Below are 23,187 nucleotides of genomic sequence, written 5' to 3'. Positions count from 1 at the left end.
ATTGGGGTTGATGCTGGTCCCCACAGCATCCTTTCAGAACCATCTGGGGAGACATGTACAGGGTTACAGAGCCTATTGTTATCATTTGTACTTTTAGAATATATTAACCTTGTCTACAGCAACATGGGGGACAACAAAAGCAACCATCTTATCCCTGTCGCCAGGATGGTGCTATGATTTAAGTGAGGCTTTTTTACAAAATGGGAAATTGCATGTGCTCAGGAGGTTTTTTCTTACTAGGGTTGGCAAGCTGCTTTTTGCTCTAACACATCAGGAAAGTAGAAGCAGTTGTATGGGGAGGTGTGGAGGGAGGTGTACACAGCATCACATAAATTTGCAGCTGGGTTCTCTCCCATTTTTCTGTAACAAGCACGTTCACTTGTCCCAACACAAGAAAGTGTAATGTTGTGATGGCAATCTGCCCCAGTTACAACTTTTCCATCTATCTCTTCTTAAGTCGTTAATTCGGCCACAGCATTCAGTAGATTGCAGCTCCTCTAAATACAGCATGGTAAGAGGGAGGAAAAATGGAACCCAAGATACTGATGAGCAAGGGTTCAAAATACTGATTAACCAAAAACAAAACCCTTCCTCCTCTCCCTCCACTCATCGCCACATCCCTGACAGTTTGTTTCCATAAAGCTAGTCATCTTCTTCTTTTTTTAACTTCCTTATCCCAACATCTTTTTAAAATGTGGTTGCCCGAAAGGGAAGCCTTGTTGTGGGTCTTTGGAGCTGAAACTCTGTGCATTGTGGTCTTGTGTAAGGCTAAAACAAAGGCAGCTTTGGGAGTTAAATAACGAAGCTGATGACAGGTTTGCAAATGGAAGAAAGCCTAGGTTAGCGGACAGCCTCTTGCCTCCATTTCTACAGGTGATTGACTCTGAACTGCCAGCTGAGATAATGGGCATAGGACTGATTGCTCTTTCCATTCCAGGTTTCTTTCATACATTCAATAACCTGCTTTTCCCTAATAACAGGCAGGCTGTGTCCCACAAATGCTAGGTGATGGGTGAACCACAGATGAAATACCCATTACGTCTAGGTTATGTGCCAGTTCATTGAAAGAGCTAGAAAAGCAACCTTTTGCAAAAGGTCAATTGTATATAGTTTCCCATTATCTGAATAGTGCAATCCGCAGGAAGTTTTTAAGCCAGCAGATACGCACTTAGAACGGGTTCTGTCTCTCTTTGAAGTCAGCTGGACTCAACTTCCTTGAGTGTAGCTACCTCTGCTTAAGCGCTCAGGTGCACTAAACATGCCCAAAGAACAGCATGGATTACTTACAGGTCTACAGACCTTGAAAATGAGGGGCAACCTTGGCCTTCTTAACGTAGTACATGGTGACTTCATCACCAGCTATCGTAACCCTCAAACCTAACTATCTTTTCTGTAATAGGCCAACTCCTACCAATGTGAAGCACTCTGCACCATGCTGCTGGTTCAGACGAGAGCATCTGCATCAATGCTTGGCCCATCCATAGCTGCTGGAGCCTCTGTCTGGGGAGAGATGCTCAGCTGTTGAACTCACCTGTTTTAGTTTTTGGTTTATGAACATGCTTATATCCTTGCCCTGGAGTTGTAATGCTGTGGAGCAAGTCACATCTAGTGTGTTTGCTGCCTGCCAAAGGGCATGAATTTGTGCCTTGTATTTCGTGGGGTAGCCTAGGAATGTGAGTTTTCTGCTGTGCTACAGAAGAGACAACCTTGACTTCAGCTCTTTTGCACAGCTTGACTTAAGTTTAGCTTGGCCACAGTGACTGAACTGTCAGTGTTTCCTTGGCTACTCTTTTTCCTAGCTCCTACCTGCTCCTTTTTTATATATAATCGACCCTTCTCTGTGCTGCTGGCCTCTTATCCTTTCCTGCTTCTAATATTTCCCCCTCTGCTCTCAACAGGTAAGCAGGCTCTAGCCATGTAGCAGCCCACTGTTTTCTTTTGTGCAGAACTTCCCCAATTGTACTTGCTTCTTATACCTAGTGCTGAACATTAATGAGGCTGTAAACCCCTGTTATTCCTAAGCCTATTAGAGGCTTCAGTGGATTATAGTATGATATTAGCTTTATCTCTATCAGCTGATGGCAAAAGTCATAAGAGTGATGTAGTCATCAGCCCTCACTACTCAAAGAGCAGCTTCTCTTCCCTCTCTCCCCTCAATTTTTTTATATGAAGGTGGGGAGGGCATTTTGACAATGCCCCGTTTCCCTCCCTCAGATGCAAAGATTATTTTTTGCTTGCAGTGCACGAGAACAGACTTAAATCCATGCATACATGTAAATAAGCCCACACACGAAAAGGCGAGTGTCTGCAGCTAGGAGCTACATAACCAAACACTGTGTTAGCACTGTTCAGGCAAATCTTTGCTTATATGCATATTTGAGGGGCTCCTTTGGACCTGTGACTGGATTTTAAAGTTCTGTCCCTGCATAGTGTGTGTGAAACATGTGTTTGCTCAGTTACAAGGACAAGCAGGATGAGTGCTTTTGCATTCAGCTCCTGCTTGCACATTTTCCTGTGGGATATGGTTGGTGACTGAGACCAGAATGTTGGAATGCAGGGGCCTTTGGCTTAATAGTGCAGGGCTCTTCTTATGACTACACTTGGAATTGGGGATATCCAACAGAGGGCGCTTCTGCTCCTGAAAGGAAAGGGTCATTACAGACCCTCCAAGTGTCCCTATTCTCCAGGGATAGTCCCAGATTTACAGAAGCCGTCCCAGTTTCTGATTTGATCCAAGGATGTCCCACTTTACCTTAGGACAGGCATGTCCAAAGTCCATCGGTCAGTTTAATCCAGCCCCTGTGGTAGTTTGTTTCCTGTGGTAAAATCCTTTAAAAACCTCAATCAAAAAAGCTTGACAACTTTGGGGTAAAATCATAAAAAGGGTTAACAACTTCAATCCTAAAAAAAGTCAACAACTCTGATTGGCCCTTTGGTCGTCCCTCACAGCCCTCCACTTCATCAAATCTGGCCCTCTTTGAAAAAGGTTTGGACACCACTCCCTTAAAGGTAAAGGGACCCCTGACCATTAAGTCCAGTCATGACCGACTCTGGGCTTGCGGCACTCATCTCGCTTTACTGCCCGAGGGAGCCGGCGTACAGCTTCCAGGTCATGTGGCCAGCATGACTAAGCCGCTTCTGGCGAACCAGAGCAGCGCACGGAATCACTGTTTACCTTCCCGCCGGAGTGGTACCTATTTATCTACTTGCACTTTGACGTGCTTTCAAACTGCTAGGTTGGCAGGAGCTGGGACCAAGCAACAGCAGCTCACTCCGTCGCAGGGATTCGAACCACCAACCTTCTGAGTCCTAGGCTCTGTGGTTTAACCCACAGCACCACCCGCGTCCCATACCACTCCCTTCGGACGTCCCAATTTTCATTGGAGAAATGTTGGAGGGGATAGAGCTATGCAACCCCCGAGCCCAAGGAGATAAATAACTATACAACCTTTAGAAGACATCTGAAGGCAGCCCTGTGTAGGGAATTTTTTTTAAAGTTCAGTGGTGCCTCGCAAGACGAAAAGAATCCATTCCGCAAGTCTCTTTGTCTAGCGTTTTTTTCGTCTTGCTATGCAACCCTATTAGCGGATTAGTGCTATTAGCGGTTTAGCGGCTATTAGCGGCTATTAAAGGCTTAAGGGATTAGCGGATTAGCTGCTAAAAGGCTATTAGCATCTTAGTGCCTTAGAAAAAGGGGGTGGGGAGCGGAAAAAAACCCCAGGAATCGCAAGACATTTTCGTCTTGCGAAGCAAGCCCATAGGAAATTCGTCCTGCGAAGCACCTCCAAAACGGAAAACCCTTTCGTCTAGCCGGTTTTCCGTCTTGCGAGGCATTCGTCTTGCGGGGCACCACTGTTTACTGTTTTATTTTATTTTTTATATGTTGGCTGGGACAACCCAGTCAGATGGGTGGTGTGTGCCATCATCCACACCTCTCTCATCCAGGCAAGCAAGAGGCATGATCACATTCCACCCAGGCAAAACCACTTGAGAAGGGGACACGGCTGGAAAGAGAGGTCTGGAGGTGCGCCAAAGGCTCTCTACCTCGGCTATGTAGGAACGGTGGTAAATTTGCCCCCCAAAAGGGCTTGGGGCTGGTAGTGTGTACTGCTTACCCCACTGAGCTCTCCGACAAAACTGCTCTTCTCCTCGCCCCCACCCCCCTCAGATCAGTATGCAAGAAGAAAAGCAACATTGCAGCTACAGGCAGAATAGAAAGCAAAGGCTTCTTTCTGTTCTGCGGCTTCCCTGAAATATCTGCACACCTTTATGTTGTCGGCCCTTTTGATCTTGGCTTGCAGTCCATATAGCTGCTGGTGCCAAAGGCTTGGGGTTGCACTGTGCAGAGGAAGGCTGAAGAAAAAGTAGGACACCTGAGCTTACAGGAGAAGAAGGAGAAGGAGGAGGGGAAGAAGAGGAGGAGGAGGAGGAGTTTGGATTTGATATCCCGCTTTATCACTACCTGAAGGAGTCTCAAAGTGGCTAACATTCTCTTTTCCCTCCCCACCCCCACAACAAACACTCTGTGAGGTGAGTGAGGCTGAGAGACTTCAAAGAAGTGTGACTGGCCCAAGGTCACCCGGCAGCTGCATGTGGAGGAGCGGGGAAGCGAATCCAGTTCACCAGATTATGAGTCTACCACTCTTAACCACTACACCACACAGACTCAAGGTGCATCTTAATATTGACGTAGAGCTGTGTATCGGTGCTTGCGCAACTCTTCCCATTCAGGTGGGTTCATTAACCTCACTTCCAAGTCCATTGGGATGACTTGCTCATGCGCAACACCCTTTGCCAGGCTTGCCTGTTACATATTTGTTCCATGGAGTAGCCACTTTAACTACAGCAAGACACAATGGGAGGTTGGTCAACAGGAGCTTGGGGTCAGAAGGCTTCTGGTAAAGACCCTAAATTGGCACTGTTGTCTGGCTTGCTCACTCGAGCCAAGAAAAGAACCTGATAAGCTTGGCTCCACCTTAGCCAAATCTGCTGGATCACAGCTTTTGTCTGTTCCACAAACAGAGGCAGGTTGTTCAACTAGATGACCTTCTCCTGTTTTAATAAATACTTATACAGTCTCTACAATTTTCTAAGCTCTCTTACTCTCATATGTTGGAGATGATATAGATGATATAGATATAGATTATATAGATATAAAAGGCAGCTCCTGCCCATGCAATCACAGTCTAAGGGACATGAAATGAAAGGAAAAAAGGAATGCAGAGGGAAAAGGAAAGCAAGCTTTGGAGCATCTAAAAGGTAAAGGTAAAAGGACCCCTGGACGGTTAAGTCCAGTCAAAGGCAACTATGGGGTGCAGTGCTCATCTCACTTCAGGCCGAGGGAGCTGATGTTTGTCCACAGCTTTCCGGGTCATGTGGCCAGCATGACTAAACCACTTCTGGCGTGACGAAAGCCAGAGCGTATTGAAACGCTGTTTACCTTCCTACCGCAGTGGTACCTATTTATCTACTTGCACTGGTGTGCTTTTGAACTGCTAAGTTGGCAGGAGCTGGGACAGAGCAATGGGAGCTCACTCCATCATGGAGATTCGAATCACTGGCCTTCTGATAGGCAAGCCCAAGATGCTCTACTCCTTCCCTGGCCAACAGATGGGGTCAGGTGTCTCTCTCCCCTGACGTGTTTCAGGTCTCCTTTAAGTGTATCTGTGGCATAGAAACTTGGATGGAAATTCCAAGTTTGCAAAGGAATGAATCACTAGTGCAGGGACTGGGAAACTGGCCTCCCAGGTGCCACAACTACCATCATCACTGACCATAGGCCCTGTTGGCTGGGCCTGATGGGCATTGGAGTCTAACAACATCTGGAGGGCCACCTGTTCCTTGTCCCCCTGCACTAGGGTAAACAAGTCAATATGAACATATCAGTAGAGATAAATAACGTTTTAATTATGGAAATATGTGGAGTACCCATTAGGATAATCAACAAACAGCATGTGGTGTGAACTAATAAAATACACTTTATAGTCAAAACAGGAATTGCTGAGATTCAGTTCACAATTTATGGACAAGGGCTCAGATTCTAAAGTCCACTCATATGTGTATGGAAGAATCGAGGGCCTCAGCAGGTCACTGCACTGCAGGAAGCAAGCACCAATCTGCATGTTGGTCTTCAGCAGTCCTCAAGAACCTGCCAAAAGAATCACTAAACCCTGAAAATCACTTGGCAGAATCCATTCTCCGAAGTTAACAAAACACATTTGGGGAGGTAAGCCCACTGAAACGTTAGAAAAGGCAAGCTCTGTGCTGATTACTCTGCTACAGCCTTTCCCTGCCCCCATTTGGTGGTTTTAGACTCTGACTCCCACTTGACTGTTTGGCCGGTGGTCAAGGATGTCCTAGTTGTATGTAATCCAAAACATCTGGATGGTGCCCGACTGTGAAAGGCTGTTCTGCTACATGATCTTGCAAAGAGTGCCTTTAAATGTAATGCTAATTGTAAGAATGTGTAAAATACATTGACACTGCCACATCATCTGGGCAGCTTACCAAAAAAACAAAAAAAAACCCTCAATAAAATGTAAACGATCAAAGCAATTAAAACAAATCGGCACAACTACCCACACAAACAGCACAAAATAATTAAAAACAGCACTAGAACACAGCTCCAGGACAAAAGCTTGTTCCATAGACAGAAATAAAATGTCCGGGAGAATAAAAAGGACTTTTAACTGATGCTGAAAAGATTTTCATTAAGGTAGGTGCTAGGCAAGCTTCCCTGGGGAGGGCATTCTTTAATCAGGGCACCGACCCTCCCCTAAAGGCCCTGTCCCTATTGGCTTGTTGTTTAGTCATTAAGTCGTGTCCGACTCTTCGTGACCCCATGGACCAGAGCACGCCAGGCACTCCTGTCTTCCACTGCCTCCCGCAGTTTGGTCAGACTCATGTTTGTAGCTTCGAGAACACTGTCCAACCATCTCGTCCTCTTCTCGTCCCCTTCTCCTTGTGCCCTCCATCTTTCCCAACATCAGGGTCTTTTCCAGTGAGTCTTCTCTTCTCATGAGGTGGCCAAAGTATTGGACTCTCAGCTTCACAATCTGTCCTTCCAGTGAGCACTCAGGGCTGATTTCCTTAAGAATGGAGAGGTTTGATCTTCTTGCAGTGCATGGGACTCTCAAGAGTCTCCTCACCCCATTCAGGGAAGGAAACTGGAGAAGGGTGCATCAGGGTTTCTGCAGGCAACATGTTCCTTGAGCATTCATCCTGATTTGCTGGCACAAAGTTTGCCTGGAGGTTATACGATCTCCTCTTGATTGAGTTTTTGTTCTGATTTGTATGCGGGGATGTTCTAAGCCAATGAGAATTCATCCTGATTCATTTGTGCAGAGGTTATACAACGGCCCATCAATTGAACGCTACCCTACTCTCTCTTTTTTTAGTGCATTTCCCCTTCACTTTCTTAACCCCAGAGACGTTTGTGGGTTTTTTTAAGAGGACTTGTTGCAACAGAGCACTGACAGAGTGAATTCAATTGCACAAACCTACATTTCCAGTATGTGATTGAATTCCTCCCTGGAAAACAGTGACAGTTTGGAGGCAGCTCAAAAGTGTGGCCAGGTATATAGGGCAGGTTGTGATCCTTCAGGAATTCTGGCCCATCTAAAAACTGGAAAAGGCATTGCAAAATATAGATGTACTGGTGGCTGAGCAGCCTGACAGAGCATTTGAGATTTCATTATCTCTGCTTCCTTGAGAAACTTGCACTCCAGTTGACAGGGCAGATGCAGGTGATGGATGGAACATATAAAATAATGTGAGAGGAGCCTTGCTGGCCTATCTAGTCTAGAATCCTCTTCCAGACAGGGAGCAACCACATGCATAGGGGCCTGAGGGCATCTCCCACAGTTGTTCCCAGCAGCTGGTACCCAGATATGGACTCTGGCCATGGGAGGAAGGAAAGACCCCTGCAAATAGACTCACTAAGTAAGAACATAAGAAAAAAATCTGTTGGATCAGGCCAATGCTCCTTGCAGTCCAACATCCTCTTCTCACAGCGGCCAACCGGATGCCCGTAGCAAACATACAAGCTGCGTAAAGAAGTCCTTTCTTTTACCTTCCAAAATTAATCTTCGCTGGACAAGTTCAATTGTTATGCAAAAGGGAGAAAACTGTTTCCCTGCCCACTTTCTTCATGCTCTGCATACTGTACTTTTATTCACTTTATTTTATTTTATTTATTAAATTTGCATGCCGCCCTTCATCCAAAGATCTCAGGGCAGCTCACCGCATAAAGATACAAAATACAGATGTGAAAGCAAGAACAAAAACAAAGCAGACTCATAACGCGCCATCCCATAAACACATTAAAAAGGTGGATAAGAGAAGAGAAATGTTTTTGCCTGGCTCCTGACAATGTATAGTGAAGGCGCCAGGTGAGCCTCCCTGGGGAGAGCATCCCACAAAGAGGGAGCCACTGCCGAAAAGGCCTGTTCTCATGTTGCCACCCTCCGGACCTCTTACTCACCTTTTCTCCAAACTGTCAAGCCACAAGCGTAGCATCCTTTCCCCATAGGGGAGTCTCTGCCTTCCCTTGACCATGTTGGTTGCTCTTTTTTGAACCTTTTCCAACAAATGGGCTTTACACACAGGGGGCTTTGAGGTGACCTGTTTACATCCCAATTTGTTTGCTGAGTGGTTAGATTACACTGGCTATTTAGACAATGTTACATAAAGCAAATGCTATCTCATGTTTCCCGGTGCCTTTTCCCGTCGCTTTCCTTGTCGCAAGAAGAAGAGAAGAAGTCAAGTCTTTGGGGGGAAGTGGGTTTATTGTACACCATCTCCAACCCAAATTTAACTGTGCAACCTGAGCAGCAGTTTGGACGTGTCCACTGTCCTACCACTGGCTTTATAATGTCACCGTAATTAATTCATGTGGCTCTGTGAAGAATGCTTCCTGCGTAATAAGCATTTCATTGTAGTCTGTGGTCTCTGCGGTTATCTTCCCGCTGAAACAATGTATTAAACAAGGCTGCTAATAAATCACATTGAGCTAGAAAATAGCAGCAAAAGATTATTTGGAAACTGAATGCAGAGGAACATCCTTTTCCCCTTGAGAACTCTGTCTTAACTGTTTTCGGATGCTGATAAAAAGCATCCTATCTGAGAAGCTGACGGTGCTTTTAAAACAAATGTCTGCTTGAGGAATCTTTAACTTCTTTTTTGTCATTGATACTGGTAGGTGACCCAGGGGTACTGTCAATGTGGGACAACAATGAGTGGTCAGAGGGAGAAGAGGAGGTGGCAGAAGCTGAAGAGGCAACAGGGCTGTGTGAGGAAGGAAAGTCTGTGACAAAGAGAAGTCTCTTGGGAGAGACCAAGAGACAGAAATGAGTCAGGCTGGTGAAGAAGCAAGGGTGTCTCCCCCTCCTGCTGCTACGAGTTCCCCTGCCCCCTGGTTTCCCTGGACCAGGAGAGGCATGGAACAGGAGGAGCAAAGGCAGGCATGCTGGCGTAGTCTCAGATTGCTTGGGGGAAACCTTGAAGAGGAGGGGACTTAGGCAACTGTTGGGAAGCAGATGCCTACTGCAGAGAAAGTGACAGGAGCTGTAGACCTTCAGGCAGTTGTCACCACTTCCATATAAAAAATATGAAAATCGGCCCCACCTTCAGTTCTTATCAGCTGTCCAGGGCACAGGTCCTTTGCTGTCCTGTATCCCTGTGGAAGATCTTCCCCCAGCCAATTTCCCCAACTTTCTCATTCCTCTCGCACTTCTCTGCCCCTTCCATTGGTGTTTCCAGTGAAGCTGGTTTCCTTCCCACGATCCAATTTGTCCCCTTTTGCAAGTAACTGGCAGTTAATGAGGAACATTGCACTGTGAGAAAAATAAAGTCTGTTTAGTGTCTGCATTTCATTGGCCAATGATGATATAACCACGGCTGAGGTAGGGTGACTTTTTAACACTGCCTTTTTCGATTCTGTCATTATCAGGGCTCATTCAGACGGCACCAGAGCTTATTCCAATCACGTTCTCAGAGAGCAGCCATTGCCGCCGGTTTGCTTTCGCTCCTCTTGTCTGAAGGAATGAAAGCAGCCCACTTCACTCAAGAAGTTCCATCCGCCCTCTGCTCCCCAGAATGACCCGCCACTTGCACAGGTGCTAAAGTTTCCACGGCATTAATTGGCTGGGCTGTGGCGGCCAGATCGCTATCTGAGTTGTATAATTGGATTTTTGCAAGTTGGCAAGATCACCCCATTATTCAAACATGGAACTCTAAACGCAAAGTAATGGCTACACAACTTAGATTAAAAGAGGCTGGGGACCTATTAAATATTATCTCATTTGAGCAAATAATTAGATTCCCCCCCCTTCCTGCCACACTCAGGGCCTTTGCCCAATAGGTACTGCTGAAAACTGTCAGATTTCCTGAAGCTGGGAGGCTGGTTTGTTTTCTCTTAGCCACCTGACCATAAAGTAGAGCATTAACAGAATTAAAATGCAAGAGATTTTTTTAAAAATCCCAAACATTTGCATCACTGAGTGCACACAATGAGAGCAAGCATCAAGCTCCAGAATCTGAGCCTTGCAGAGTCTACAAGGTAGACAATGAGCGGCTGACGGCCCCTCGTGCTGGGTATTGGTGGGCGTGAATTGGGTGGTTTCCTTCCACTATAATAATGGGGACAATGAGCCTCTGATTGGAATTCTCTTCCCAGCCCGGCTTCTATTAAATCATTGTAGCAGCCTCCTATTAGCCAGCTGAGCACTGGCTCATGCCATCCACATGCCATAGCCAGGGGTGGCCAGGGCTGTACCACTGGAAGCCATCATTGGAACTGGCAAGGGATGGTTAACCCTATGATGCACAGGGCATTTCTGATTTCATTGACCGCTTTAGCCACTGCAGGGAGAGAAATGCTTTGAAATATTAAGAGTGTCTGAGTTATAAACAAAGCTAAGTGATGGGGGGGGGGATAAATTATTTGTACTTTGCCTATCCTAACAACTTTAGAATCTCAATTCCTTCAGATGAAAGTTTAGAATTGGCTGAATGCAGACATAGCCAGACTTAATGGAAACCTCATGAAATCTATGGCTAATTTTAACTCTCATTGATTTTAACTGGTCCGATCTAAACACAGACAAGTCTGGCTCCAACCCAATGTTTTGACTGATGCTGTTCAAATGGGAGAGATTGTTCAGTTAAAGGGAAATCACTGCTCAGCATCCCATTTTATAAATATACATATACTTGCAATGCTTTTCCCCCCAGGGGGTACCCAAGGGTACACAGTACCAGCAACCTCCTTTTTTGATGTTAAAAAGTGTAGCACTTACTGTAACAACTTCATGGTGAGTACTGACTTCTATTTTTCTAGGGAAAAATTATATACCAGTTCTATATAACAATGCTGTAACCATCTTGTCTGCAAAAGGAGTCCTCTGTGTGGTGTGCATATCTCCATCAGCTCAGTGGTTTTTAAGCCCCCAGTGCAAGCTAACCTTTGTTCACCAAATGTGTAATGAAACAAGCCACACCTATTTCTGAGCAATTCTTTTGAACTCCTAGTTAGGATTGCCTGTCAGGCTTCAATATGTAAACCAGCCATATAACCTAAACCTGTTGATTTTCAGCTATCATATTTCTTTCTTCTTCTTTGCATCTCCTTCTCTCCTAATTAAGCACATGAGACATGCAAACTTCAAAACGTTGTGCCTGCAATCCTGAGAGCTACTGTTACACGTGCTCAGTTGCCCACCTTTAACTAGAAGGGCTTTATACTCTTACTGGCCATCCCAATCTCTACCGAGCAATGCGGGGTTCCAGGGGTCTTGGGACTTAACCAGGGTTTGTGTTTCCTTTGGGGGGAGGGGAAGAGGCACAGTGCAGACCGTAGTGTCTTTATGAAATATGGTTTATTCACATGTATTTACACCTGAGTCAGGGTAGAGAGAGGGGACCAAGCATCACATCTCAAGAGGAGCTTGTTTCCCACAACGACACAGCATTGAAGGCAGCCAAAGCACCATATCTGTGTCTCCTTTACACAGCATGTCCATCCAGCATTCTGCATTGCACAGGGGCCCATCTTTCTTCCTCTAAAGCCTTGCTAAAATGCCTCAGGCAAAGAGAATACCTTTTTCCCCTGCGGTGAAATCACACCCCCTTGTAACCCTGGCTCCCTCCCAGGTCTGCTATTGTATTTTTGCTAACTAACACACAGCTGGGGGAGGGACTCCACCCCTCTTCTTGTCTGATGTTGAATGCTCCACCTTTTGTCAAGATAATGACTCTGTCATCACCTGTTTTGTTCTTGGATAGCACATCTCTCAGCCACATTTTCGTGTGTTTCCTCCATGTGAGGTCTGGGGGGTAGCAATACGAAAAGGGCCTTTTCTGCAGTGCCCCCCCCCATTTGTGGAATGCTCTCCCCAAGTTCACCTGGCCCCTTCCTTATATATATTTAGGAGCCAGGCAAAAACATTCCTCTTCAGCCAGACATTTGGCTGATTAATATACTACTTTTAAATGTGTCTGTGGGAAGGGGAGGTGTTATTGTGTTTGCTGTTTTGTTTTACTTACTTGTTTCTATCCTGTATTTTATTCTGTGAACCACCCTGAGATCTTATGATGAAGGGTGGTATAGTAATCCAATCAATCAATCAATCAATCAATCAATCAATCAAACTTGAGGAAGCTGCCTTGACTTATTTTTTAGGCCTTGCCATTGAACAAACTCCACATTTACTAGTAATTTCAGAAATTATGGGGAGAACTTGGAACTCAGGAATTTTAGGGGATCCTTGCCCCCCTGCAAACCCATAACAATACCTTTTTAAAAAATGTTTTAAAATTACTATGTACTCTGTCACAGACCTATGGTCACTCCCTACAGCAAGAGTGGGGGAACCTTTCTCAGATCATGGGCTTACATTACCACATGTGGAACTGCCTTCTGAGGCACATGATTGTGATGGATGGGACCATAGGCAAACATGGGCAGAGCAACAGAGGTAATCCTTACTTTTTGTACAGTGGCCTACATTCCAGCCATGCAAAGGCCAGTGATTTCTACACAGACACTCCTCTGACCAACCTGGCTTGATTGGTCTTCGCCCAAATGTCTGGACTGCCATATATGTGACCAAGAGTCAAAGGACCATCATGCAAGACATGGCAGAAGACCTTTAGGAAATAGTCCTGCAGTAATCAAAAGGCTTTATGAAGGACAGAGGCAAAGAGTTACAACTCAGTCCTCTGTATGTTGACTCAGCAAGTTGTACGGTGGGCTGTCAATGTGCATCAGGCTGAAGCCTCAGGCACAAAACTATGTTAAAAAAACTAGAATAGATTCCTAAAAAAAATATATTGCTCTCAAAACCTAGAACAAACCACAAGGCACTGGAGCATTAGATTTTTCACACATCAAAAAGATTTCTCAAAATCTCAGCTTCCTGAGTGGCAGCCCAGGAAATGCAGCTTTTTTTGTACCATTGATTTCCACTCAATGCCTTTTTGTCATATTTTGTATTACTAACACACAGCAAATGAGCTGATCGTGCAAGCTCTAAAAGAGCAGAGAAAATCCTATACGAGGAGCCAGGGTCTGAAAAAGGCGGTATGTTCAGACTGTAATTTGTCTGACTGCCCATTCCGGGAAATATCTGATGTAACCAAACCCTGAGCTCAGTGCAATGCATAATTAGCCTCCTTGCATTGGAGTCATCGGATCTAGTGATTAACTGAGATCGACTCTCAAGCAAGGGGAGAAAGTAGGTGAAAGCTAATGTGTTTGTCACTGTGACCTGGGTCATCCATTAATGTACATGAAACTCAAGTCCCCTCCATTCCTGCAAGAAATGGGGGTTTACTCTTCCTCTTGATTTCCCTAGTTGAAATCTAATTCCTGCCCTGGCCATGTTACCATTTGGAAGGAAGTATTTCAAACTGCCATATGTTCATGGGAGAATCTGTGGGTTTGTGGTACTTAGCAAAGAACATAGATGTAATTGCTGGCTACAATCAAGCTCTGTTTGGTTACAAAAGGTCATTGGAATCCTGCCTGTTACCAAGGTTCTCAGGCCCCCTGGCACCCTGAGCGTGCCCCTGAACTCCACGACATTGAGCTTCACTGTGCAAACTGTGTGACTTTTGTAAGCATGACAGAGGAAGCACATCTTGGCTCCCACTAGGTATCCTCCCTAATAGGAGATAAACTTGCCTTCATTGTCTGGGAAAAGAAGGTGCTTCAGATGTATGCAAATGCCTTAATCTGCACCCAATTCCTGTGCACATCACCAACCCAGACATGGACCTCTATTTGGGCAAACAAAAGCACCTTCTCAATGAGCAAGCAAGCCCTGGTTTTTACTTTTTGAAATATGGTAACCCTAGCTATTTGCATTTCTTAAGGTTAGGATTCTCCATTTCCTCTTTGCACTGGGTTCTTTTGCAGTTGGCGCTCAGGGTCTGGACCTAGTCTCCTTATTCAATTTTCTTCTGCTACTTAAGGCTGCTGCATACTGCTCTGTGGCCAGAAACTTAAAGTAGCCTACTTCCGGCTACTTAGCATACATACATTTTATTTTGCAAATTCCACCCTTCTCCAGTCAACCTTGCTGGCCTTTTGTTTAGGGAACCCATTCCTTAAATTCTTGTCCCCAATGGGCCATGAGGTTCAGTCTGCCAGGATTCCATGGAATGCTCCAGGGCCCAGGAATACTTCAACTCCAGCAAGCATCTCCTTCCTCCCTCTTCTACCCTGTCCCCTTGCCTCTTCTCTGTGTTGGTCCATTTCTTCAGGCCTAGTCAGGAGCCTAAAGGGAATACAAAACTATGTGCTTTCCTTTTAGTCATTTTTCTGTTCTTAACCTTGGTAGTGGGTGGGGGGAGGTTCAAGGAGAAGCCAGGCTGCTTGATTGCATACTGTACCACATGGGGTTCAGGGTAACCAGTGAATGTGTGTCTACTTTTGGTCTCCCATCATAGGCCCATACCATTTGCATACTAGTTTTTCCTGTTGCATTTAGGCCTCCAGGCCGCCTGTTACATCCCCAGTACCGTCTCCTTATATGGCAACAATAATATTCCCCACTTCCATCTATTTTTGCATCCATAGAGATGAGCAATTTTAACCTGTTTGTCCATGTTAAAATTTTGACAATTTTATCCTCTCTAGCCATTTGAATGTTATGGATTTTAAGCATTTTACTCGCTGTAGTCATTCTGGTGTATTATAATAAGCCTTCAGCTCTACCTGGATTTGGATTTGGTGAACTAATACTCATCCCCCTTGGTAATTAAGGTGCAAGGCAACATCCATGAAGAATGCCACAACTCGAGGCCCACGTTCTTGAATAACCACATCTCTGTGATTCCATGTGTTTGCATTTGTGTCATATGTAAGATGGGCTCAGGTACAACAAGCCTCCCTACCACAGTTTTTAGCAGGACTGGGGAACTTCAGCTCCCTTCAGTCCCACGAAATATGGCCGGGGCGAAGGAGAGACAGGAGTTCCAGTCCAACAACATAAGGAAGACCACAAGCTCCCCAGCACTGGTCTTCAGCATCCAAGGATCTCACTTGAAATTACTTACTAAACCAGAAATGTCACCTATCCCAGCACTATGGTATTCTAGCAGTAGTTTATTTGGGTGGGGTTTGCGGGGCGGGGGACTACCTCTCTTTGAAGCTGCTATTCAACCTGGGAAGGAAGCACTCCTTAGAATCAATGGAACCTCCTGAGCTTGAAGACAATTTAACTGAGACTGCAGCACAGAGGGTTAACCCACTCCCCATGCTGCCTGGTTTTGGTCCTGATGACAGCTCTCCCATGACTGCTATTTACACTTAGGAGAGTGGGAGGGGTGAAATGCCTTCACATATCTCATGCTTGGTCCTGGGCTTGTCTCCTGCATACCACAGCAGTATATATACAGCTTCCTTGTGCCTTGGAGCATTTTCTCTCTCCTCTAGCTCATGGGTAGTCAACATGGTGCCTTCTAAATGTTGCTGGTCTACAGTTCTCATCCACCCTGGTTGTTGGCTATGCTGTTGGAAGTTGGAGTCCATCTGAAGTGCCCCACAGATTACCACGGTCTAGTCTACCAAACCAGGCAGCCAATAGCACAGTATTACAGACAGAGGTGACCACAATAGGACCTTGTCCATGGGACTTCTTGCTTTTACATGAAGGTGTAACAAACCATGGTGCCTGAGCCAATTATGGTGAACATATGGCAGGTTTGTGTCCGATCATATAAAGGACAGCACACACATATGCATGATGGTGTCATGTTCTGGACTTCACCAACACTACTGCTACTGTTTTTGGGGTCTCCTGTTGAACACCAACTCCCTTCAGTCCTAGCCACCACAGCCAAAGACCTGGGATGATGGACTGCAAGCCTGAACCTCTTCAATGAAGCAATATTTCTTTTCCTCAGCAATTTTATTAGGGAGGCAGAGTTAAAAGAAAGTTAGCCATCTATTTCATCTCCTCCAGCACTATTGTGTATAATGACATTTGGCAGACAGCCGATCTGCACCCTGTCAGAAGTGTTGTACCTCATCTCCCTTGATTGGGGAATTTTATGAGCAGCATGACATCGTGGGGGAGGGGGTGGACAAAACAAGAGGAAGCCAAAGCTATGCTTCGTGTCTTCAATCAGCAGTAAGAGCATGTCAGTCCACCATCAATTTCCTGGTTCCCCATTTTAATTAAAAACTGAATTTCCTGAGAAGGTGTTAATTCCCCACCATTGATGCATTAAAAATGCATGTTGAGGGAGATGTGATTTGGGGGGGGGGGGTCAGCTTGGGAGACTTAGACTAAATCAGCAGGTCATCCCAACTGCTGGGAAGGGAAGGGAAAAGTCAAAGGGAAATGACTGATGCCCCAGGGAATGGATTTCATATCTTTTCCACATTGGTTGACCAGAAAGCAAGGATAGGAGGGGAGGGAGAAAAGGGAAAGGGGCAAAGAAGCAGGATGGCAAGGGGGAATGATCAAATGAAAGAAAATGGCACATGGCAAACAGGAAGGCAGGTGTCCTAAGTATAGCAGGCGAGGCATCATTCTGATCAGGGCTGGAGAAACTTTTGCCCGCCAGAGGTTGCTGAGCTTCAGTTCCCACAAGACCCAACTACCATGCCTGATGATCAGGGTGTTGGGAGTCATAGTTCAGTTTTGTTTCCTTGTTCAAACGAAAACTCTCTGAGCTGTTGAATAAGAAACTGGTGTTTAATTGCTGCTGTGCTCTAATGATATTTTAAAAAGTAGTCTGGAACTACTTTTGTTGGGATAGAAAAAATAGCTGGTGCCTTTTTTTCCTTTTTAAATAAAAGTAAACAGCATATGGGACACGGGTGGCGCTGTGGGTAAAAGCCTCAGCGCCTAAGGCTTGCCGATCGAAAGGTCGGCAGTTCGAATCCCGCGGCGGGATGCGCTCCCGTTGCTCAGTCCCAGCGCTTGCCAACCTAGCAGTTCAAAAGCACCCTCGGGGGCAAGTAGATAAATAGGGAACGCTTACTAGCAGGAAGGTAAAGGGCGTTCTGTGTGCGGCTCTGGCTCGCCAGAGCAGCGATGTCACGCTGGCCACGTGACCCGGAAGTGTCTTCGGACAGCGCTGGCCCCCGGCCTCTTGAGTGAGATGGGCGCACAGCCCTAGAGTCTGTCAAGACTGGCCCGTACGGGCAGGGGTACCTTTACCTTTACCTTAAACAGCATATACCACGTAACCATTGTTCTCTGCTCTAATCTGGAGAAAAGAACCACTCAGCTGATTCATTTCAGTCACTAACCTGGTGCATAATGCCCTTATGCCTGTGGGTGGCGCTGTGATCTAAACCACTGAGGCTCTTGGACTTGCTGGTAGGAAGGTCAGTGGTTCAAATCCACATGAGGGGGTGAGCTCCTGTTGCTCTGTCCCAGCTTCTGCCAACCTAGCAGTTCAAAAGCACACCAGTGCAAGTAGATAAATAGGTACCACTGTGGCAGGAAGGCAAATGGTGTTTCTGTGCACTCTGGCACTCATCATGTGTCCCATTGCGCCAGAAGTGGTTTAGTCATGCTGGCCACATGACCCGGAAAGCTGTCTGTGGACAAATGCAGGCTCTCTCAGCCTGAAGCGAGATGAGTGCCTCACTCCGTAGTCACCTTTCACTGGACTTAACCATCCAGGGGTCCTTTACCTTAAGCTTCTTTACCTTTTACATGCCTGCATTAAACAGGTGGGTACCCACTTCACCCTACTTCTGTGTGTACAAAAAACTGTTTAGATTGCGCTACAGGATAACCTTGCATTGTGAGAACTTTGAACATATGCCCCTAGGGCCAAAGCAATGAGATCGAGTTCTCAAAACAGTCCGCTCCTTGCCTCTACACCAGCGCCTTGATGGCGCGGTCTACCCTATCTAATTCTCCCCAAACGACTCCAGCGGAGATCCCACCTATTTCCTAAGCAGCCCAAAGCATAGTTCTAGATCAGCACGTCGGACAGCTCTCGGCGTCCTCGGAGCGCTTAGCCAAGCCCGGCGTCGCGGCGGGCACGCCCCCTTCCAGCCCCGACGAGACCTTCCGCCAGGCTCAGCCAGACGACCCCTCCTCCTCCTCTTCCTCCTCCAGCCCCTTCCCTTCCGATCCCACCTGCCCACAGCGAAGATGGCGGAGGCGGTGGCTTCAGCCGCCTACGCCAGACGGGTGGGCGCTACCACGGCAGGGAGTGGGAGGGAGGGCGGAGCGGACCATCGGGGCAGCCGGGAGCCATGTTGGGGCTGCGGGAGGAGGCGATGCTGCCGCCGCCGCCGCGGAGCAGCCAGGCCCGCAGGGAAGGCAGGAGCCGCCGCCGCTTCTAGATAGATGGTGGTGGCGGCGGCGGCGCAGGCGGAGAAGGGGGCAGAGCCAGAGGCAAGGCGGGGCCGGAGCAGCGCCAGGCCCGGGCAGGGGGGCGGGGAAGGGGCCGAGGGACCATGGCTGAACCGCGGCAGCAGCAGCCGGGACTACCAAACCGCCGCCGCCGCCGTCCTCGCCAGTGCCGCCGGCTGGGGCTGCTGCTGCTCCTTCTCCCTTTGTTTCCCCTCAGCCTGGGGGAGCCGTCGGACAGAGGGGGCTTGGGCTGCGCCCGCTTGGCTGCGCCGGGAGGGCCGAGCTGCGAGCTGCGCTGCTGCGCTCTCGTCGGGGGACGGTGGGGAGCCTCCTCCGTAGCCGGTGCCCGAGGGGGCGGCTGGGGCTGCGACGGCACCTTCTCTCAGCCCCCGCCGGGGGCCGGCAGTGCCTCCTGGGCTGGCTACGTGACCCCACCGCCGGATAAGAAGAGGAGCCGACGTCCAGCGAGCGCCCCGGGGGCGTGGGGCAGCTGCTCCCGCTGCTTGTGGATTATAAACGCTTCCGCACTTCTTCCGGATCCCCCACGCCCGGCGTGGTGGTGCCACCGGACTACCCGGGAATGCCTTCTCCAGCGAGCCAGGCTCGGGGCGGACTGGGAGCAGGCGGGCACCTTCTCCAGCCCTTGCAAGCCCAGCGTCGGAAAGCCGGACAATGGAGCTTATAGAGAGACTAGCCGGGCGGCCCCATCCCAATCCCGCCTGCGCGCACCGGGTCTCCACACCCGGAGCCGGCGAGTGCGCCTCTGCGGGCAAAGATTTCCCCGCGTGTGGAACGACACGGACCCGCGTGGGCTGCTGAGATCCGACACAAGAGCGACGAGAGGAGCCGCGACGCCGGCGAAGCCCCTTTGGCTCTCGAGAATGTGCCTCCCTTCTTTTTCCCGCTCGCCCTTCTGCGGGTGGCTCGCCTTGCTGACCTGCCTCCAGCTCCGCGCGGGGCAAGCGGGGCACTCGGGGGCTTCCCGTCGCTGTGCCGGGGGCGAGTGCTGCGGAGCCGGCCAGGAGCAATGCTGCCTCCAGCCTTGGGGAGGGAGAGGCTGGGCAGGAGCTGTTTCAGCACCACCACCGCGCAGGACAGCTCCCGGCGTCTCGCTGGGCGCCCACCCAGACGGAGAACGGAGGAAGCCGGAGCTCTGCCTTCTCTTCCACCCGCTCGACTCCACCAAAGGCTGTTTACAAACTCTTTGTTTCGGCGTGGGTTTTAGGAGTCCCTCCACTCCAGACTTCTTTCCCTACCTGCCGCTAAAACCTACTCACCCAACTATGCAGAATGAGCTAACCCATTCCTCGTGTGCCAAGAAGCGGAGGAGAGAGGGGGCATTGCTCCCTTTGCTAAGGACTCGGAGAGCAGCCAATCGCCACCCGCTCTTCCCTCAGTATAATTACCAGGTCCAAGTGGCCGAAAACCAGCCTCCGGGGACCCCTGTGATCACAATGGCAGCCCAAGACCCCGATTCAGGTGAAGGTGGGCGCCTGCTCTATTCCATGGATGCCCTGATGAACAGCAGGTCCCTGGAGTTGTTTAGTATCGATTCCCAAAATGGCCTCATCACCACCACTGAAGTTTTGGACAGAGAAAATATGGACCTGCACTACTTTCGAGTGACCGCGGTGGATCACGGGGCTCCCCGTCTTTCTGCCACCACCATGGTTGCCATCACAGTGGCAGACAGGAATGACCACAATCCAGTATTTGAGCAGAGTGAGTACAGAGAGACTATCCGAGAAAATGTTGAAGAGGGCTACCCTATCTTACAGCTGAGGGCCACAGATGTGGACTCCCCACCCAATGCCAACATCAGATATCGTTTTGTAAATGAGCAAGCAGCTCACTCTGTCTTTGAAATAGACTCCCGGTCAGGGCTGATCACCACCAGTGGGCAAGTGGACAGGGAGAAAATGGAGAAATATTCTTTAGTGGTGGAGGCAAATGATCAAGGTAAGGAGCCTGGCCCTCGATCGGCCACAGTTAGAGTCTATATCACAGTCCTTGATGAGAATGACAATGTCCCACAGTTCAGTGAGAAGCGATACATAGTCCAGGTAAGAGAGGATATCAGACCCCACTCGGAAATTTTGAGAGTTACTGCCACTGACTTGGACAAAGACAATAATGCTTTAGTTCATTATAACATCATCAGTGGGAACAGCAGGGGCCAGTTTTCCATTGACAGTGTGACTGGGGAAATACAGGTAGTGGCACCTTTGGATTTTGAGGTTGAGCGGGAATATGCACTGAGGATACGTGCCCAGGATGCAGGGCGGCCTCCTCTGTCCAACAACACAGGCATGATCAGCATCCAAGTAGTGGACATCAATGATCATGCTCCCATCTTTGTCAGCACCCCTTTTCAAATATCAGTGTTAGAAAATGCCCCTTTTGGCCACTCTGTGATCCACATCCAGGCTGTGGATGCAGATTATGGAGAGAACTCTCGCCTGGAGTACAAACTCACTGGGGTCTCATCTGACACCCCCTTTGTGGTGAACAGTGCCACTGGGTGGATTACTGTGAGCGGCCCCTTGGATCGAGAAACGGTGGAGCACTACTTCTTTGGAGTAGAGGCCCGGGATCATGGCTCCCCAGCGTTGTCTGCCTCTGCTAGTGTCACCATCACTGTAATGGATGTAAATGACAATCGGCCTGAATTTACCCAGAAAGAATATTTTATTCGTCTCAACGAAGATGCTTCCGTGGGGACCAGTGTTCTGAGTGTCACGGCAATTGACCGGGATGTGAACAGTGCCATCAGCTATCAGGTAACAGGTGGGAACACCCGAAACCGTTTTGCCATCAGTACCCAGGCAGGAGTGGGACTAATCACCCTCTCTTTGCCCCTGGATTACAAGCAGGAGAGGCGCTTTGTGCTGACAGTGACAGCCTCTGACCGGACTTTGCATGACACTTGTCATGTCCATATCAACATCACTGATGCCAACACCCATAGGCCAGTGTTCCAGAGCGCCCATTACTCAGTAAGTGTTAACGAGGACCGCCCTGTCGGCAGCACTGTGGTGGTGATCAGTGCCACTGATGATGATGTAGGGGAAAATGCCAGGATTACCTACTACTTGGAGGACAACATTCCTCAGTTTCGCATTGATGCAGACACTGGTGCCATCACGTTGCAAGCACAGTTGGATTACGAGGACCAAGTGACCTACACCCTGGCCATTACAGCCAAAGATAACGGCATCCCTCAGAAAGCAGACACCACCTACGTAGAAATCATGGTGAACGATGTCAATGACAATGCCCCTCAGTTTGTTAGCGCTCACTACCAAGGCATCATCTCGGAAGACAGCCCTCCCTTCACCAGCGTGCTCCAGATCTCCGCCACGGACCGGGATGCCCATGCCAACGGACGAGTGCAGTACACCTTCCAGAATGGGGATGATGGGGATGGAGATTTCACAATAGAACCCACGTCTGGGATTATCCGCACTGTCCGCAGGCTGGACCGGGAGAGCATCCCAGTCTACGAACTCACTGCCTATGCCGTGGATAGAGGCATCCCTCCCCAGAGGACACCTGTCCATATTCAAGTCACCGTGCAAGATGTGAATGACAATGCTCCTGTCTTCCCAGCTGAAGAGTTTGAGGTTTTAGTGAAGGAAAATAGCATTGTGGGCTCTGTGGTGGCTCAGATTACAGCTGTTGATCCAGATGAAGGGCCCAATGCACAGATCATGTATCAGATTGTGGAAGGCAACATCCCTGAAATTTTCCAGATGGACATATTTTCGGGTGAGCTCACAGCCCTGATTGACCTGGACTATGAGAGCAAGGCAGAGTATGTGATTGTAGTCCAGGCCACCTCTGCCCCCCTAGTCAGCAGAGCCACAGTCCACATCAAGCTCATTGACCAGAATGATAACAGCCCCATCCTTAAAAACTTCCAGATTCTCTTTAACAACTACGTCTCCAACAAATCCAATACCTTCCCTTCTGGGGTTATAGGGAAGATCCCTGCGTATGACCCAGATGCATCTGACAGACTGTTCTACACCTTTGAACGAGGAAATGAGCTGCACTTGTTGATTGTCAACCAGACTAGTGGGGAACTCCGGCTGAGTCGCAAGCTGGACAACAATCGTCCTTTGGTGGCCTCCATGCTGGTGACCGTCACAGGTAAAGGCAGTTTCAGTGCTTTTGGTGACTGTGGAAAGGTTGCATTTCCTTGACTTATGACAACTGGGCCAGCCTTTTAGCCATGTTAAACGGCGCCAGACTCTCAGTACTGGACCATTATGCCGGGGGTGGAGGATAAGGGGGATGGGGAGAGACTTTGATGGTAATTATGCTGGTGGATCTTTTATTTATTTTCCCCCTGCTTCCT

The 23,187-nt window shown here is 48.3% G+C and overlaps 1 protein-coding gene across 1 annotated transcript in view; it reads left to right on the top strand.

Annotated features, from left to right (window-relative positions):
• The first annotated feature begins 18,903 nt into the window (after window positions 1–18,903).
• Window positions 18,904–23,187, top strand: part of CELSR3 (cadherin EGF LAG seven-pass G-type receptor 3) — an 87,128-nt gene continuing 82,844 nt past the window's right edge. Inside the window, exon 1 of the mRNA XM_083419166.1 lies at window positions 18,904–22,979. Coding sequence (XP_083275292.1) covers window positions 18,932–22,979 — 4,048 coding nt within the window. The 5' untranslated portion in view covers window positions 18,904–18,931. The remainder of the gene's footprint in view (window positions 22,980–23,187) is intronic.

This window comes from Podarcis tiliguerta (assembly GCF_965153285.1).
Source record: "Podarcis tiliguerta genome assembly, chromosome: 2".
Lineage (NCBI taxonomy): Eukaryota > Metazoa > Chordata > Lepidosauria > Squamata > Lacertidae > Podarcis > Podarcis tiliguerta.
This window is presented reverse-complemented; position numbering and strand designations above follow the sequence as displayed.